This window comes from Chiloscyllium plagiosum, unplaced genomic scaffold (genome assembly GCF_037043375.1).
Source record: "Chiloscyllium plagiosum isolate Xiang-an unplaced genomic scaffold, Cpla_swu_hap1 HiC_scaffold_39, whole genome shotgun sequence".
Taxonomy (NCBI): Eukaryota; Metazoa; Chordata; class Chondrichthyes; order Orectolobiformes; family Hemiscylliidae; genus Chiloscyllium; species Chiloscyllium plagiosum.
In genome coordinates, this window is record NW_028270177.1 from 32,237,596 (window position 1) to 32,254,702 (window position 17,107).

At 42.0% G+C, this 17,107-nt stretch overlaps 1 protein-coding gene across 2 annotated transcripts in view; it reads left to right on the forward strand.

Moving 5' to 3' along the window:
• The first annotated feature begins 14,526 nt into the window (after positions 1 to 14,526).
• Positions 14,527 to 17,107, forward strand: part of LOC122541070 (transmembrane 6 superfamily member 1-like) — a 65,847-nt gene continuing 63,266 nt past the window's right edge. Inside the window, exon 1 of one of the 2 annotated variants that reach the window (XM_087981237.1) lies at positions 14,527 to 15,403. In XM_087981237.1, coding sequence (XP_087837363.1) covers positions 15,312 to 15,403 — 92 coding nt within the window. In that variant the 5' untranslated portion in view covers positions 14,527 to 15,311. The remainder of the gene's footprint in view (positions 15,404 to 17,107) is intronic. The other variant, XM_043677580.2, reaches the window with a different exon arrangement.

Sequence of the window (17,107 nt, forward strand, 5' to 3'; positions counted from 1 at the left end):
AAATAGCAATAAAAATGATTATGAGCTTTAATTGGCACAGTCCTACAGGGGAGTGAGCTCATTAAAGCTGATCAGTGCCAAGTGAGACTGGGATCCAATTAACCTGTATTCATCCTAAACTGACCATTTAGGGGGTAACCAAATATTGCCTAAAATCGTTTTGTAACACTTTAAGATTTTTCACTCCTGAGACAGCACCTTCCAAACCTACTTCCATCTGGAAGGACGAGGGCAGCAGATACACGGGCACACCACCTCCAGCAAAGTCCCCCCTCCAGGCCACTCACCATCCTGACTTGGAAATATATCACCATTCCTTCAGTATCGCTGGCTCAAAATCCCGGAGCTCCCTATAGAAAGAAACCGGAGCATCCAGAGGAAACGCATGCAGACATGGGGAGAATGTCCAAACTCCTTACAGACAGTCACCCAAGGGTGGAATCAAACCCAGGGCTCGGGTGCTGTGAGGCAACAATGCTAACCACTGATCCTGCAGTCGTCATAGGTTTGAAGAGCGTCTGTGGCAGGAGTGTGAAAAAGTTGTGCAAAGTACCAACGGTAGTGTATATCTCTCAATTTAGATCCTTTCACGTTGGCCTTAATAAGAAGCGACACTGTGATCTCAATCGTTCATTCATTAAAAAGGCAGAATGCTTCACCCATGCCATACCTCATTCTCAGGAAGAACTCCTGTTTGTGTGGAAACAATGATGTCTTCTTCATCAACCTGCGCAAATGGTCAGGTACCATTAAAACTATGCCCAAATTGTGGATGTGCTGATCAATTCACAACACCACGTTCAGCTGAAGAGAAGAATGATAAATCCTTATGTTAACTAACAAGATAAGTTCAGGATATCGGGCCGGCATAGACAAGTTGGACGGAAGGGCTTGTTTCCGAGCTGTGTAACTCTATGATTCTATAACCCTGATTAATGCATAAAGTGGAATCACTTCATAATGGTGCGCAGGTTGATGAAGAAGACATCATTGTTTCCACACATAAAGGAGTTATTCCTGAGAGTGAGGTATGGGTGAAACATTCTGCCTTTTTAATGAATGAACAATTGAGATCACAGTGTCGCTTCTTATTGAGGCCAATGTGAAAGGATCTAAATTGAAAGATAAACACTACCATTGGTACTTTGCACAACTTTTTCTCACTCCTGCAACAGACACTCTTCAAACCTATGACAACTGTGGGCAGTACGGTGACTCAATGGTTAGCACTGCTGCCTCACAGCACCAGGGTTCAATTCTACCCTCGGGTGATTGTCTGTCAGGAGTTTTCACATTCTCCCCATGGCTGCATATGTTTCCTCTGGATGCTTCAGTTTCTTCCTATAGCCCAAAGATGTGCAACTTCGGTGAATTAGCCATGATAAATTGCTGATAGTGTCCAGGGATATGCAGGCTAGGTGGATTAGCCATGGGAAAGGTAAGGTTACAGGGATAGGGTAAGGGGGGGGTGGGTCTGGGTGGGATGTTCTTCGGAAGGTTGGTGTGACTAGATGAGCCAAATGGCCTGTTGTGATTCTGATTCTGATTCTATGAACTGGATCATTGTGATGTTAGAAATTGTCACAGTTGCACTATGTTACAAAAACATCACATTGAATAGACTCATGATCTCTGTAGACATAGGCTGAAGCCTTAAGAGGGTAAACCTTTTCAAAAGGCTTGGCTTCAAACTCTGACTGGAGCACACATTTAGTATATGATTTGGGAGATCATATTGCAGCTATACAGGACATTGGTGAGACCACCTTTGGAGTACTGAGTACAGTTCTGATCACCCTGCTGTAGAAAGGACGCTATTAAATTGGAAAGGGTGCAGAAAAGATTTACAAGGATGGTAATGAGACTGGATGGTTTGAGTTATAAGGAGAGGTTGGATTGGTTGGGACGTTTTTCATTGGAGCGTAGGAAATTGAGGAGTGACCTTGTAGAGGTTTATAAAATCTTGAGAGGCATAGATAAGGTGAATAGCAGAAGTCTTTTCCTTAGGATAGGGAAGTTCAAAGCTAGAGGGCATAGGGAGAGGTGCAAGATTTAAAATGGACCTGAGGGACTTTTCATGCAGAGGGTGGTGCATAAAAGGAATGAACTGCTAGTGGAAGGGGTAGAGGTGAGTACAATTACATCATTTAAAAGTATTTGGACAGGTATATGAATAGGAAAGATTTAGCGGAATATGAGCCAAATGTAAGCGAAGGAGACTAGTTTAGTTTGGGAAATCTGGTTGGCATGGATGAGTTGGACCAAAGGGTCTGTTTCCATGCTGTATGACCCTATGACTGTACAATAATGCTAGATAATGCAGACTGTACACACAAATATCCATCCTCAAAGTTTGTGCGAAGATTTGTAGCTCGGGTGCTCGTTGTTGTGGTTCTGTTCGCCGAGCTGGAAGTTTTTGTTGCAAACGTTTCATCCCCTGGCTAGGCGACATCATCAGTGCTTGGGAGCCTCCTGCGAAGCACTTCTTTGATGTTTCCTCCGGTGTTTATAGTGGTCTGTCCCTGCCGCTTCCGGTTGTCAGTTTCAGCTGTCCGCTGTAGTGGTTGGTATATTGGGTCCAGGTCGATGTGTTTGTTGATGGAGTTTGTGGATGAATGCCATGCCTCTAGGAATTCCCTGGCTGTTCTCTGTCTGGCTTGCCCTATGATAGTAGTGTTGTCCCAGTCGAATTCATGTTGCTTGTTGTCTGCGTGTAACAAGCAACATGAATTCGACTGGGACAACACTACTATCATAGGGCAAGCCAGACAGAGAACAGCCAGGGAATTCCTAGAGGCATGGCATTCATCCACAAACTCCATCAACAAACACATCGACCTGGACCCAATATACCAACCACTACAGCGGACAGCTGAAACTGACAACCGGAAGCGGCAGGGACAGACCACTATAAACACCGGAGGAAACATCAAAGAAGCACTTCGCAGGAGGCTCCCAAGCACTGATGATGTCGCCTAGCCAGGGGACGAAACGTTTGCAACAAAAACTTCCAGCTCGGCGAACAGAACCACAACAAATATCCATCCTTATTGACTAAACTTGGGAAGATTAAGGGGTGTTGTCATGCTTCTTGAGTCAACAGATCAATTCAGTTAGGTTCACAAAATTTCACACTGTTAGGGTTTAGAATTCATGTTGAAGTGTTACAGGAATTGAAATGATTTGAAGCTGATGGTATCATCCAGTGACTATAGGACTGAGTCAGTGCACAACATAAAAGGAGTGGACTTGGAATATGCAGTGATGTTAAAGGGAGCAATAAAGCTATTGTTCCAGTCAGCTATCCACGTGGCATGATCCAATAACTACCAACATCATTTAATGATTCCACAGACGAAGCAAAGAATGAGATGGAGCTATATCCAAATACCAGCTTTTGTTACTCATGTTTCAGTTCTGCGGAAGGCCCAAATTGTACATTCCAGAATATTGTTTTGTCAGCCTGTCAGAAGTCGAGGAGCTGCTTAATCTGTTTCACAGCATCATTGTTCAAGGAAGAGATAAAGCAGAACTCGATCAGCTGTTACCAATGATGCTCATTCAACTTGAACTGCATAATTTGATGCTTCGCATTGACAATTGGATACTTGTGGCTTCCAGGGTTGACTTTCTAAGGAACAGAGTGATAACAGCTGGAGTCAAGCCAAACCACAACAACATCAATGCCAACCATCCACATCGGATGACAACTAAAGTGAAAGAGTTGTCGCAAATTCTTTCCTAAACATGCAGAGATCATGAAGCCTCTCCAGAAGATACTGCCCCAACTGTGTAAGTTGAGAATGGACAATCACAGAACAAACCGCATTTGAGATGTTAAAGGGGTAGATAGAGTCTCCATCAGTCCTCATCATTTCAGGGGAATGTTGGGAAACAAACACCACAACACATTACATCAGGTAGCGCAATCAGAGCCATGCTCTCACTGTAGATTAAAAGAAGCACACAACCCTTTGCTTATGTAAACTCAAATACTCTATTGCAGAGGAGGAAGCATCTACACATGGGAACATCAATACTTTACTTCTACACTCTGTACTGTTCACCAAACACTGGCCACATTACTAGAGTTATAGTCGTACAGCATGGAAGCAGACTCTTTGGTCCAACCAGTCTAAGCCAACCATAATTCCAAACTAAACTGATCCCACCTGCCTGCACTTGGCCCATATCCCTTCAAACGTTTCTTATGTCTTTTAAACATTGTAACTGCACCTGCATCCACCACTTCCTCTGGAAGTTCATTCCACATACATAGAGTCATAGAGATGTACAGCACGGAAACAGACCCTTTGGTCCAACTCATCCATACCGACCAGACATCCCACCCCAATCTAGTCCCACCTGCAAGCACTGGCCCATATCCCTCTAAACCCCTCCTATTCATATACCCATTCAGATGCCTTTTAAATGTTACAACTGTACTAGCCTCCACCACTTCCTCTGGCAGCTCATTCCACACACACACACATCTTCTGAGTGAAAAAGTTGCCCCTTAAGTCTCTTTTATATCTGTCTCCTCTTGCCCTAAACCTATGCCCTCTAGTTCTGGACTCCCCCATCCCAGTGAAAAGACCTTGTCTATTTACCTTATCCATGTCCAATGTGACCCCCTCTCTGTGTAAAAAAGTTGACCCTTGTGTCTTTTTTAAATCTTTCCCCTCTCATCTTAAAAATGTGCCCCCCAGTCTTGAAATCCCCACCTTAGGGAAAAGACACCTGGTACTCACCTTAGCTCTGCCCTTCATGATTTTATAAATCTCGATGAGGTCACCCTCAGTCTCCTATCCTCCAGTGAAAGGTGTCTCAACCTGTCCAGCCTCACCTTATAATTCAAACCCTCCATTCCAGGTAGCATCAAGCCACATAAAAATCTAGTTATTGATCTGACAAATGTCAGCTCCTTTTCATCAATATAACTTTGAGATTGAATGTTTCACAGGTTCCCACAACCAAATAGCTTAAGTACTGAGTTGTGCTGCTATCGTAGTCAGCATTAGTAATAGAAAAATGATTTGTGACATTGAGAACTATATAACTGTGGTGACTTTAGAAGCAGCTAAGAATTTAGCTTTATATGTGAGGAGTTGAAGGCAAAATCAACAAAAGATATCATGTTGCAAGAAATAAATCATTTCCAAGAAACTAAGTGGCTTTATGAAATAGAGGAAGATTTTGTCACTGCTGAATATGCAATGAAGTTGCATTATTTAGTGACAACTTTATCACACACAGGACATAGATGGTTATCTCAAAAGTATAGCAGCAACATGTATTACACTATATCCTTCAGTCTTCATGAGGTAGCCTGGTGGTCAACAATGGATCACCATGTGGAAGAACTCATTAGAAACAGCATAGTTTGTACACTGAATGGGAAATCTGACAAAACTTGTCCTGCATTTCTCCAATTATCCCCAGGGCCATGAAAATCATGGCCACAACTTTATGTGGATTGTTTATGAGGCTCATTGATGGCAGCACGGTGGCTCAGTGGTTAGCATTACTGCCTTATAGCACTAGGGACCCAGGTTCAATTCCAGCCTCAGGTGATTGCCTGCGTGGGGTTTGCACATTCACCCTGTGTCTGCATGGATTTCCTCTGGGTGCTCTGGTTTCCTCCCACAATCCAAAGATGTGCAGATTAGGTGAATTGGTCATGCTAAATTGCCCATATCGTTTGGGGATCTGTAGGCTAAGTACCTGAGTCAGGGATGGATAATATAGGGTATGGTTGCATTACTCTTTGCCGGTCAGTGTGGACTTGTTGGGCTGAAGGGATTCCACACTGTAGGGATTCTACGATTATGGTTTTGGAGAAGTGCAAGTAGCCCCTCGAATTCAACAATATTTGCTGTTTGTTCATGACCTATGTAGCAAATGGCCAGAAATTGCTATAGCAAACACCATAACCACTCTGATCATTGAATTTACAGACTGGGGATTGCTGGAGACTATCAATGCAGATAATGAACCACAGTTTGTTTCTATCAGATTGTAGAGATCCTAGTAAGCAATGGAAATCATCACCATCTGGCATTGTGATAAAACCAGTCATGGAATGGTAGCATTGAACAATTCAACAGAGTGACATAGTATAGTCTGAAAGGAGAATATCAGAGGAAAAATGCATTTGTATATCACCTTGCATAGATCTGTCCTCTTGCCTGGACAAGTTCAGATTCATCAGCATTCAAAATGCTCAACAACATCCAGACAAAGCCACCCACTCATTGGCATCCCATCAGATTGATATCCCATCCACCACATTCAGCATTCACTCCCTCTACCACTAATGTACAGTAGTAGCAGGGCGTATCACCAACAAGAGGCACTGAATAAAGTAGAGTAGCTCTTTATTTGTCATGTCTACTATATACAACTGAGACAGTAAAAATGAGACAGCGTTCCTCCAGGTCGACCGAGGCTGCTACCAATGGACAGCACAAACTACACAATCGCACACGGCATAAAGTGCACTAGAAGTGTAAAACATGCAAGAATGATAAATAATAGACATTTTTCTAGCAGCAATTTGAAGTCGTACAAAGAATTTCAGACGGGAAAGAGTCTGATCATACGGGAGCCTGATGGCTTGGGGGATAAAACTGTTGCACAGTCTGTCTGTGAGGGACTGAATGTTCCGGTATCTTCTGCCAGATGGCAGGAGGGAGAAGATCACCAACTCACCAAGGTTCCTTCGACACCAATTCCCAAACCTGACCACCCAGCCACCCAGGAAACCACACAGGAACATTACCAACTGCAAGTTCCCCTCCAAACCACAAACCGTCCTCATTTTGTTGTTCCTTCACAGCTGCCAAAGCTCCTTTCTAACTGCTCTGTCTGCGTACACGAATATGGTGCTTCCTGACGGTGGCTCACAATCAACCTCTCGAGGGCAATTAAGGATGGGCAACAAATGCTGGCCATGCCGACACTCACGTCCCATGAAATAATGAAAAGAAAGGGCTGTGCAATGGTCATTTCTGCCAATACTGTCATGGACAAATGCATCTGTGACAGGTAGGGCAAGGTCAGGTAGATTATTCATTGCGTTCATTCTCCTTGTTCTATGTCTAGTCTTGCAAATATTCTCTTCAACCAGATTAGTCATTAGAGGTGTTACTGAGTCACCTTTGATGATGGATATTAGAGTCCTCACTCTGAATACATTCTGAGCTTTCAGTGCTCTCAGTGCTTCTTTGAAGTAGCATTCAACATGGAGAAGTACTGACTCATCAACTGTGGGAGGTGATATGTGGTTCTTCTTAAAAGTTAAGATTTGGGCTTTCTCCCAAGATGTGGGGACTACAGTTTCCAAAGCGCCCATAAATCAAATCCTGCAGAGTCCTTGTTATCACACAGTCTGCTATTACACCCAACAGATCGTTAGCCACAAACAGTCGACATTAATAGCTATTCACCCTCCCAGCCAGATTGTTATCCCCTTCTCTGTCTCTCCAATTGTTCTCTGTTTGGGATCTATCTCCACCAATCATTTATTCCTTAACTCCAACCCATACCCTGACATTTTCCGAGCTACCATCAGCTCTGAGGAATGTTACCTCTAATTTCTCTCCACAGATGCTGCCAGACCTGCTGAGCTTTTCAAGCAATTTCTGTTTTTGCTTCTAATTTACAGCATCCACTGTTCTTTCGGTTTTTATCTTGTAGACTCTTGTTTGCCTTAGTTTTCTGAAAGAGCTATCCAATTGACGTCACTCTCTGCTTTTCTACCCATTGCCTGTGGATTTTGCCTTTATACAAACTCTGAATGAGATGACATGTCACAGTGCTGATTACTTGTCTTCAACTTTGGCTTTGGCTGATTACACTGGAGAACTGCATGGGATAGCTCTCAGAACCTCCAGACTCAATCATGGGAAACACTACACTGTCAGATGATTACGCTCAGGCTAAAAGTAGGAAGATTTGTTCAAAAAATAAGTTAATTAAAGAGAAATAAGGAAAAAAAAACATGCCAAGTAAATAATGGGACAAATTGTCAGAGTACAATGAGGACTGACTCCGTGACGATCCACATTTGTGACTCTCTGATGGGGGAAGGGTCGTTGACAAAGCAGGTCCAGGGGTGAAAGTGGACAATGCGAGCTTGCAATCAGGTCATATGGCTGAGGAATGCTTCCTATATTGGCTCAGGGCACACCCAATACAGAGCTCAATCCAAATATAGCAGCTTGTAGACAATTGTTGCACATCCTCAGATGAAGTGGAAGTGGGTGCACATTTACATTGCTCACAGGGATCCTGAGGGAGATCTTAGTGCAAGGTGATTTAGAGAGAAGAGGTGATCTAGAGAGATTGGGTGTTCTAGAAAAAAGGCTGAAATTAAGAAAGAAGCAAGACCTAGAGTAAAGGAGTGATCGAGAGGACAGGGACAATCAATAGTGAGGGATTATTGACAGGGAGGGCGATGTGATCATGAGGGTTGTTTGGAAGGACAGCACAATCAAGAGGAGGTAGCTAAGAGCTGGAAGTGGAACTCAGGATTGGACAACACTCCTGCTTTCCAAGTTTAATACCTTCTGTTTCATCAGTACAACCTAACATGCAATCAACACCATAAATCTTTATCAATCCTGCCGAACTCAACAAGCCCAAGATTACTGTAGCCTGAATAACTGTATTGGTGACTCTTTGTTGCTTCACATGAATCCACACTGACCATTGGCCAATTGCTGAGCATCTTTATAATGTTACAATCGAACTACCTGCTGTTGTCGTTACATCTACACATGGGTGTCCCTGCAAAGGGGGATTATGGAAGATAAAGAGCATGAAAGCATGGGAAGGGTTAAAGCATGAAGACCACTGGCAATCTGTGGTCTATGGAAGGCAGGATGGAAGAATAGTGGAATACTCTTACACCAATTAGCAGAGTAAGATTAACACTGAAAGGTCACTAAAGCAAGAGGAGATAACAGTTAGTCGAGGTAGTTTCCCTGTCAAGAGTCATTATGACAAGATTGGGATCATAAATATTTGGGACATGACATTAAATATCTAATTAATAGTTGGTAGAATTAGCTTGAGACAGGAGACTATTGTAATAGATGGAATAGCTAAATATCTATTAATGACAGGTTAGTTTGGAATGGAATATCACTGTAGTAGAGATGATAATAAATATCTAATCGTGACATTAGGAAAATATTAAGTAGGTTCTGGAATGAAAGGCCATTGTTGCAAAAGTTAGCACTAAATATCTAACCGTGACATTAGAATAACATTAAGTAGAATGTGCAACTAAAGAGATAATGGGAACTAACATCACTGGTGTATTGTGTAGTGAGAGTGAGGTACTTTGATTAATATAGTTGGACATGCTGATAACTAACAGAAACATGATAAAAAAAAATGGACTCTGAGGTTTGTGGGCATTCGAGAATCTGCTTTCTCTGTGTTGCGGTTTTTTGTTTGCAATTAAAAGACCTACTTCTTGAAGAACTCTCTGCGTCTCCTGGTGATTCTCTACATTTTGTCCATGACAAGATCTGCTGGCACACTTGAGGCCTTCTGCGATTAGTGGTCAGTATGGTGCTGGAATTGACCATCAGCTCTGGAATTGCCATTTTAAGTTTGTAAGTTTCCTTTTGTTACAACACAGCAGTGAACCCTACTGTTATTTAAACCAAATACCCGGAAAAGCTCACCTTGCCTTGTAATCTGTTAAAATATGACTGACAGAGAATTCCCAAATTCCACTATTTAAAGAAAATAATATCAATTTATTATTTAACTCTAAAAGTGAACATCAAACAACAACTATTCACAACTCTAAGCCCCCCTTTCTCTTAACTGCTTATTATCTGCCTCCAACTCTATAAGAATATACTGTTCCAATAAAACACTTATTAAAATTACATCAACTTAATTTCAAAACCATACAGTGGCTGTCATTGTTGGTGTCTTTCTTCTGACCCAGACTGAAGATCTCCCTGGGTTGCCTTTTTTTCTTTTACTGTTGATATGTTCCATATGAAAAGCTACCTTTGATGGACAGCATTTCATGGCAATTACCCTGTCAATGGCAGTTACTCTCTCGATAGCAGTTACTCTCGTGATAGCAGTTACTCTGTATGACTTTTAAACTGCCTGCCTCTTTTATACCCCTAACATCGGATCATCTCATCGGTTCGATGTTGGCAAAACAATAAATTCAAACTTGATTAGATTTTCGTATCCTAGGGCATAATTTAAACTGATTGGTTAAATTCGGATTGTTGTCAAAACAGCAACCAACTCAGCCAAATGTTATATATTTTCAATTTTCCAGTACAATCTGAGACAGCTAGTTAGTTACGTGACAGTTGCCTGTAAGTTCTCAGTTCAGAACTGCATTCACTCTCTCTTAAAGGTACAGTACATGCCTTCAACTTCATAACACTTTGAAGATTTTGTGCTTGTTGCAGTTCCTGTTTATGGACTGATTCCTTCAGTTAACTAGTCAATGTGTTCAGTTAACTGATCAATGTGTTCAGTTGAGAACCCAAACAATTCTACTCTCACCAGTGAACACCACAGCTAGTTCCACTGTGTAGGTGTGGGCTTTGCTCTTTTTCTAAGGCTCAAGCCTCTTACTGTACAGTTTACTGATAAATTGGTGCAGACCTTGGTGAAGGAGGACATCAAAAGCAGTGCCCACTTCTTTAACCTTTTTCTGCATCTTTCAAAACCTGAGGAACAGTTGAACTAACAGTGCATTACCGTAGCCAAAGGGCTTTAAGTAAGGAGGACAAAGCAGGTCCAGAAAGAAAGACAACTTGAGAGAGCAAAAGGACTGGGATTCAGAGAGAGAGAGAAAAGAGGAGAAAATTAAGATGGCCATTAAAAATTTTAAATGTTGCACTTTTAGAATCTTAAGTAATTTACTATAAGTGGAACTTAGACTTTATAGTTTAAATCATTCCTTGTTTTAGAATTTCATATTAGCAATTAATATGTCATTATAAAGGTATTTACATTATTAATTCTGAGCCTAGTTTTCTGTAGCAATCTTAATGAGGAATTAACATGCAAATTCTGCAGAATAATTAAAGGTGAAATGCTGTTGTTGAAAAGCAAATAGAGGAATTGCATAAAGCAACTAGTAAGTTCTTCATCTCAATCCTTTCATGTTCCATTTGTTGGCCAAGTTGCACATTAATAGCAACAAGTCCCACTAATGTGCCATAATATTTCCAGGAAGATTTGCTCCATTAACATTGAAACCATTCCTTTCCGGTGAATTACTCAGCAAGTTTTGAAGGTTTGCTTCTTCTCACAAGTCTATAACAGACTCTAGCCAAAAACATATCACTCATCCAGAGAATATGATGAATGTCCCTTAGAAACACCAAGTGTTATGCATATGCATTAAACTTGGATTGATTATTGCCAGGATGTGGGCATTGCTGGCATTTAATATTAATATTCTAAATTAATACACTTTAATATTAATATAATACTCATAATTATTCCTGAGAAAGTATTGGACAGTCACCTTTTCACATTACTGTAATCCATGCAGTGAAAGTTCAGCCATAGTACTGTTAGGGAGGTGCATGGTGTTGACTCAAACATTGATATAGGAATCTCAAACAGAGGAAAAAAGTTTATCTATCCTTATTTTCCTCATTTGGTTATGGGATGTACCACATATACTCCATAAAAGTTGAATTTCTTTAGCCTTTTTTCAGATTAGGTTTAAGGCGTCAATTATTACATGGATACTACTTTTGAGGGGCTAAAGTTCATGCTACAGTCCAAAATACCAAATCATTAGCAGAGGCACAACTGATTTCTAAACGAATAAAAAAAACACAACGAATTATGGTAATTCATCAATACTGTTTTTTAACCTTTTTGGTTCACAGTTAATTCTCCAGCATGTGAGAGGAATAGGCATTTTGTCCATGTTTCCAATGCACGATAACTTGTTGCCTTCCATCTGCCTATTTCTGATTACAAATTCTTGAAACTGTAATATCTTATTTACTAGTTCAGCAGGCAGCTTTTGTGCAATCTTAGTTCTCTGCCGAAGTACTAAGTCATGCCTTCCCATGAATCTTATATCCACAAGTGCTACAAGGGAACTGTGTTCAGCTCAGCTGCACATAATAAAAGGTTGTCACCTGATTCTGACCTGATATGTTTTAAACTTTTGCACCAAATTGGTGTGAATTGTACATCAAAACACATAATAGCACAAAAACCGAATTCATTTCCTCATTGTAACACTTACGTACAGGGTAATACATTGATCTGTTATCTGTGAACAAACAGGGTAGACTTTTACATGAGATATATGGAAAATTCTAGATGTTTTGACCAAAAATAGAGGATTGAATTTTACATGAGATTGACTTTAACTTGAGTATATAATGTAAGTGCCATTAGCTGGTCCGGAGTTTATGGCTCACTCCTAAGTGCCCTTGAGAAGGTGATGGTGAGTCATCTTCATGAACATTGCAGTCCATGTGGTGTAAGTTGACCCACAATACTTTTGGAGAGGGAGTACCAAGATATTGACATGACAACAGCTTGTTTCGTATCTTCATGCACATACTTCTGGCTTTGGGGAAGCACGGGGAAATATTGGAATGGTTGGCAAGCTGATTGTCAATCTTTCGAATTGTATCATTCATTCCTTTGAATCCCTCCTTCTGTTGCCAACAAATCCTGGAATGGGAGAGAGTGAGGACTGCAGATGCCGGAGATAAGAGGCAAAAAGTGTGGTGCTGGAAAAGCACAGCCGGTCAGGCAGCATCTGAGGAGCATGAGAGTTGACGTTTTGAGCATAAGGTCTTCATCCTGGAATGGGATTGGAACCTAGAGTTTCTGGTTCAGAGATTGTTTTGCTACCACCTGAACCACAAGTTGTCCAATGATAATGAAAGAGTAGCAATAATAGTCCATGACAGTTTGGTGATTTAGTAGGAACACACATACTTTATCAAACCCTTTTCCTTATCTTAAGCAGTTCAATTGGATTTCCCCTATTGTGTGTATTACAGTGAGTATTTTATACCTCTGTTGTAATCTGGGGCTATGAGTACTGGTACATGGCAGAACAGGAATCTTGCCCACTCTTATCAAGGCTGGCGTATGGTGGAAGGGTTTGCAGGTTGCTAATCAGCTTGCGTGGCTGCGTTATGCAATACAAATTGGGATAACCTTCTTTAACCCCCAACTCCTGAAGTGGGACGTGAACTTAAGAGTTCCTAACTGGTGCAGGGGCAGGGATAGGGGTAGAGGCAACATCACTATCCAAGGCCTCCACAGATTGCCTCTTCATCTTTCAGAATGCGTTAGGAGTATTGATATGCAGGGGATCTGGTTGTATAGGTCCACAGACCACTGAAGGCGGCAGCACAGGTAGATAAGGTTGTTAAAAAAGGCTTATGATATGCTTGCCTTCACTGGAAAGAGCATTGAGTGTAAGAATAGACAAGCTATGCTGCAGGTTTAGAGAATGTTAGTTAGGCCACCCTTAGAATATTGAGTACAGTTCTGGTCATCACACTACCAAAAGGATGTGGATGCTTGGCAGAGGGTACAGAAAAGGTTTACCAGGATGTTGCCTGGTATGGGGAATTTTAGCTATGAAGTAAGGTTGGATAGGCTGGGTTTGTTTTCACTGGAACGCAGGAGGTTGAGGGGTGACCTAATAGACGTTTACAAGATTGTGAATGGCATGGATTAAGTGAAATGAGTGAGGCTTTTTCCCAGGGTGGAGGGGTCAATTACCAGGGGCACAGGTTCAAGGTGAGGGGCGGGAGATTAAAAGCCAAATGAGAAGCACACTTTTCACACAAAGGGTGGTGAGTGCCTGGAATGCATTGCCAGAGGAGGTGGTGGAAGCAGACACAATAGCAAGATTCAAGAAGCACCTGGACAAATACATGAACAGGGACGAAATAGAGGGACCCACCCTGTAAGTGAAGACAGTTTCAGTATGGAAGAGCAAAACGTATTTCCAGAGAGGCTTAGAGGGCCGAAGGGCCTGTTCCTGTGCTGTATTGTTCTTTTCTTTGAAAAGTAACTACAATCTAGTCTTGGTACTTTGGAGAACCTGTGCATCCAGAGTGAATATATATTTCCAAACATTGTCCTCAGAATTAGAGCTGGACTGTTCAGGGGTAAGGACAGGAAACCCTTATTTGCTCAAAGCGAGATAGAAATCTGAATTTTTTTCTCTCACCTTTTGAGGCTGTGGGTCAATTGAAAACATTAACTCTGAGATTGTTAGATTTTGTTCTGAAAGATCTGGAACGAAGTTAAATACTTAAATAGGTTTAACGTACAGATCAGACTTAAAAACAAAACAAGCTCCTAAAGGATGTGGCCACCTCCTCTTCCTGTATAATGCAAATTAATTCCCTCCAACTGCACCAATTCCTTGAGGAATTTCACTATTCGAAGTACATCTCTATGTTGCTTATTGTTCAAAATGCACCATCAGAATTGCATGCCACATATCAGCTGCCAATCGCCATCTCCCTCGCCGACATGTTCCTTAATTTAGTCTGCACTTTGACACATGCAGAATGGAAACATGACTTTGAAGGGTCAGACACCGGTGCCCAGAGATGGGGGCGCCTTGCTCGACCTTCAAGCAGTACCTGCAGTCGCAATCACAGAGGGAGAGACAGATAAGAGCTAATTATAGCTTTAATTGTACATTGGCTGCAAGTCTGTAATAGATGATGGTGGCGCTGTGCAGCTGGGACTGAAATGAACGTACAAAATCTCCCTGTCAAATGCACTGTGCTTTTTGATCCTCTTAACTGCACTTTGCCATAAAACACAGAGAAACGGTAACCCAAAAGGGTTTCAATGTGCTATATATCCTCGGCTCTGACTGACAGCTGGCCCATGTGCTGACGCTGGGGATTTTGGAGAGCTTCCCAGAACCCAGAAGTGGAATGTGATTGTGCTCTGGGACCCGGGCCAGGAGCCCTTTGTGTGTTTCAGTGCAGAAACCTTCATCCCTACAGAGAACCGGTCCCCAGGACAACTACTGGGCTTTCATCACTGTTAATGCTGCAATTATTTTGGGGCTTGCTGGTTGAGAGTGAGAGAAAGAGGAGGGAAAGACAAGAGGAAGTTACAGTTCTCTTTGGAAGGAGCGACACACTGCTTTCCCTTTGTTATAACCTTGTCAGGAGCTGGGATCAGAGAGAGTACAAATCCTGGAGTACCATATAACGGAGTCGAAGGAGAGCAGTTTTGTCAATTATAGCAGCAGCGTGACACACAATCATTTCAATTTCTCAAAGAAAAAAATGACTGCTTCCTCCGCCACGAGGGTCTTCATGTTATCTCTGGTGTCAATTCCAGTGAGCTATCTCTTTAATTTCTTATCCGCGAACTGCAGGTAAGTCAATGTTAATGTTCGGCCTGTCTTCTTTCTGTTTCGCCCATGTGCAGTGTTGAAGGGCAGCAAAACAGAGGAAGTCAGTCTTGTTGGAAATCCGTTGAGGTCGCGGCTGCAGGAAGGGTGGGTAGTCCAGGGCAAAACATCTAACAGGCTGCTGAACATTGCTAAAGCAGCCACTGGAAGTTGTTAGGCAGCTGTAGTGAAAGCTGTGCGTTCTGTCTGGTGCACAATTACCATCTGGGCTGGCATGTGTCATGTGTTTGATTAAATAAACACTGGGTCAAAATAAGCCGGTTTAGTACTTCTTAAATTAATATCTTTTTAAAAAACTGAGTCCCATGAAGGACATTCATTGTACTTTATTAGAACTTGGATCTGTATATTGTGTGTCAGATAAATATACCGAATCTGGAATATTAATCATTACCAAGAAGCTGTTTCACTTGAGGAGAGCTATTTGTTATGAGTCTTTCAAAAAATGGAGTGCTTGATACTTGGTCAGCTCCTGTACTGTCACTACCGTAGATATCATGAATATAGGCCATTTATATTCTGCATATCACTGACCTAATTGTCGCTGTGTGCAATTTGAATGCAGTCACATTTTTCACCAATGAGTTTATTTTCCATAGTTTCTGGAGCCTTTACTTTTCAGAACAACCCACCCTCTGCAGGCAGGAGCAATGGGGGCTAAACTCATGGGTGGTACAATGGTTAGCACTCCTGCCTCATAGTGCCAGGGATCTGGGTTCCGTTCCAGCCTTGGACGACTGTGTGTGCGGTTTGCACATTCTCCCTGTGTCTGTGTGAGTTCCCTCTGGGTGCTCTTGTTTCCTCCCACAGTCCACAAAGATGTGCAGGCTAGGTGAGTTATCCATGGGAAATGTAGGGGGTGGGTTTGGATGAGATGTTATTTGGAGGGTTGAATGGCCTGCTTCCATACTGTAGGAATTTTATGAAAACAAATTATCTGGGCGTTTTTTTATTGGTATGTGGGATCTTGTACAAATTGCAAAAGTGAGTGTCCTTTAAAATTATTTCACTGGCTGCAATATGGTTTGAGATTGTGGGTGATTCTAATTAATACAAGTTCTCTCTCTCTGTGTCCCTCAAACTGTGCTTCCCAAATGGTTTCCCATTGTGACCCCAGACTGAGGGCAGGGAAGAAGCGGGGAGTTATTGTGCAGAGATGCTTTTATTTCTGTCCATGATAGTTTTGAAGAGTGAAGGGGCCTTGGAGCTGACAACTGGGTACGTGCCTGTCATGGAGTTTCAGTGCTGCTTCCAGGATTGTTCCCACAACATGTGTCAGAGCATGTGAGCACACTCTGCATTACAAACAATTTTCATACCTTCACTGGCTGGGCCTGCATTTATTGCCCATCCCCAGTGGCCTAGAGGGCAGTTCGGAATCAACCATGTTGCTAGCTAGGCCAGACAAAGATGGCAGATTTCCTGCCTTGGGCGGGTAATTAATGAATCAGGTGGTTTTACTGCAAAGTTTACATAATCACTGAACTTTGTAATTCCAGATTTTCTTTGAATTTAAAAATCACCATCTGCCATGGCACCATGATTTGAACCCATGTTCCCAGACACTCAGCCTGGGGCTCTGAAGCAGTGTCATTATCACTACGCCAATGCCTTCTGTTGGTAAGGTTAAGGAAAACCCTAAATTAGTCAATTGGAGCCCAGAACCAA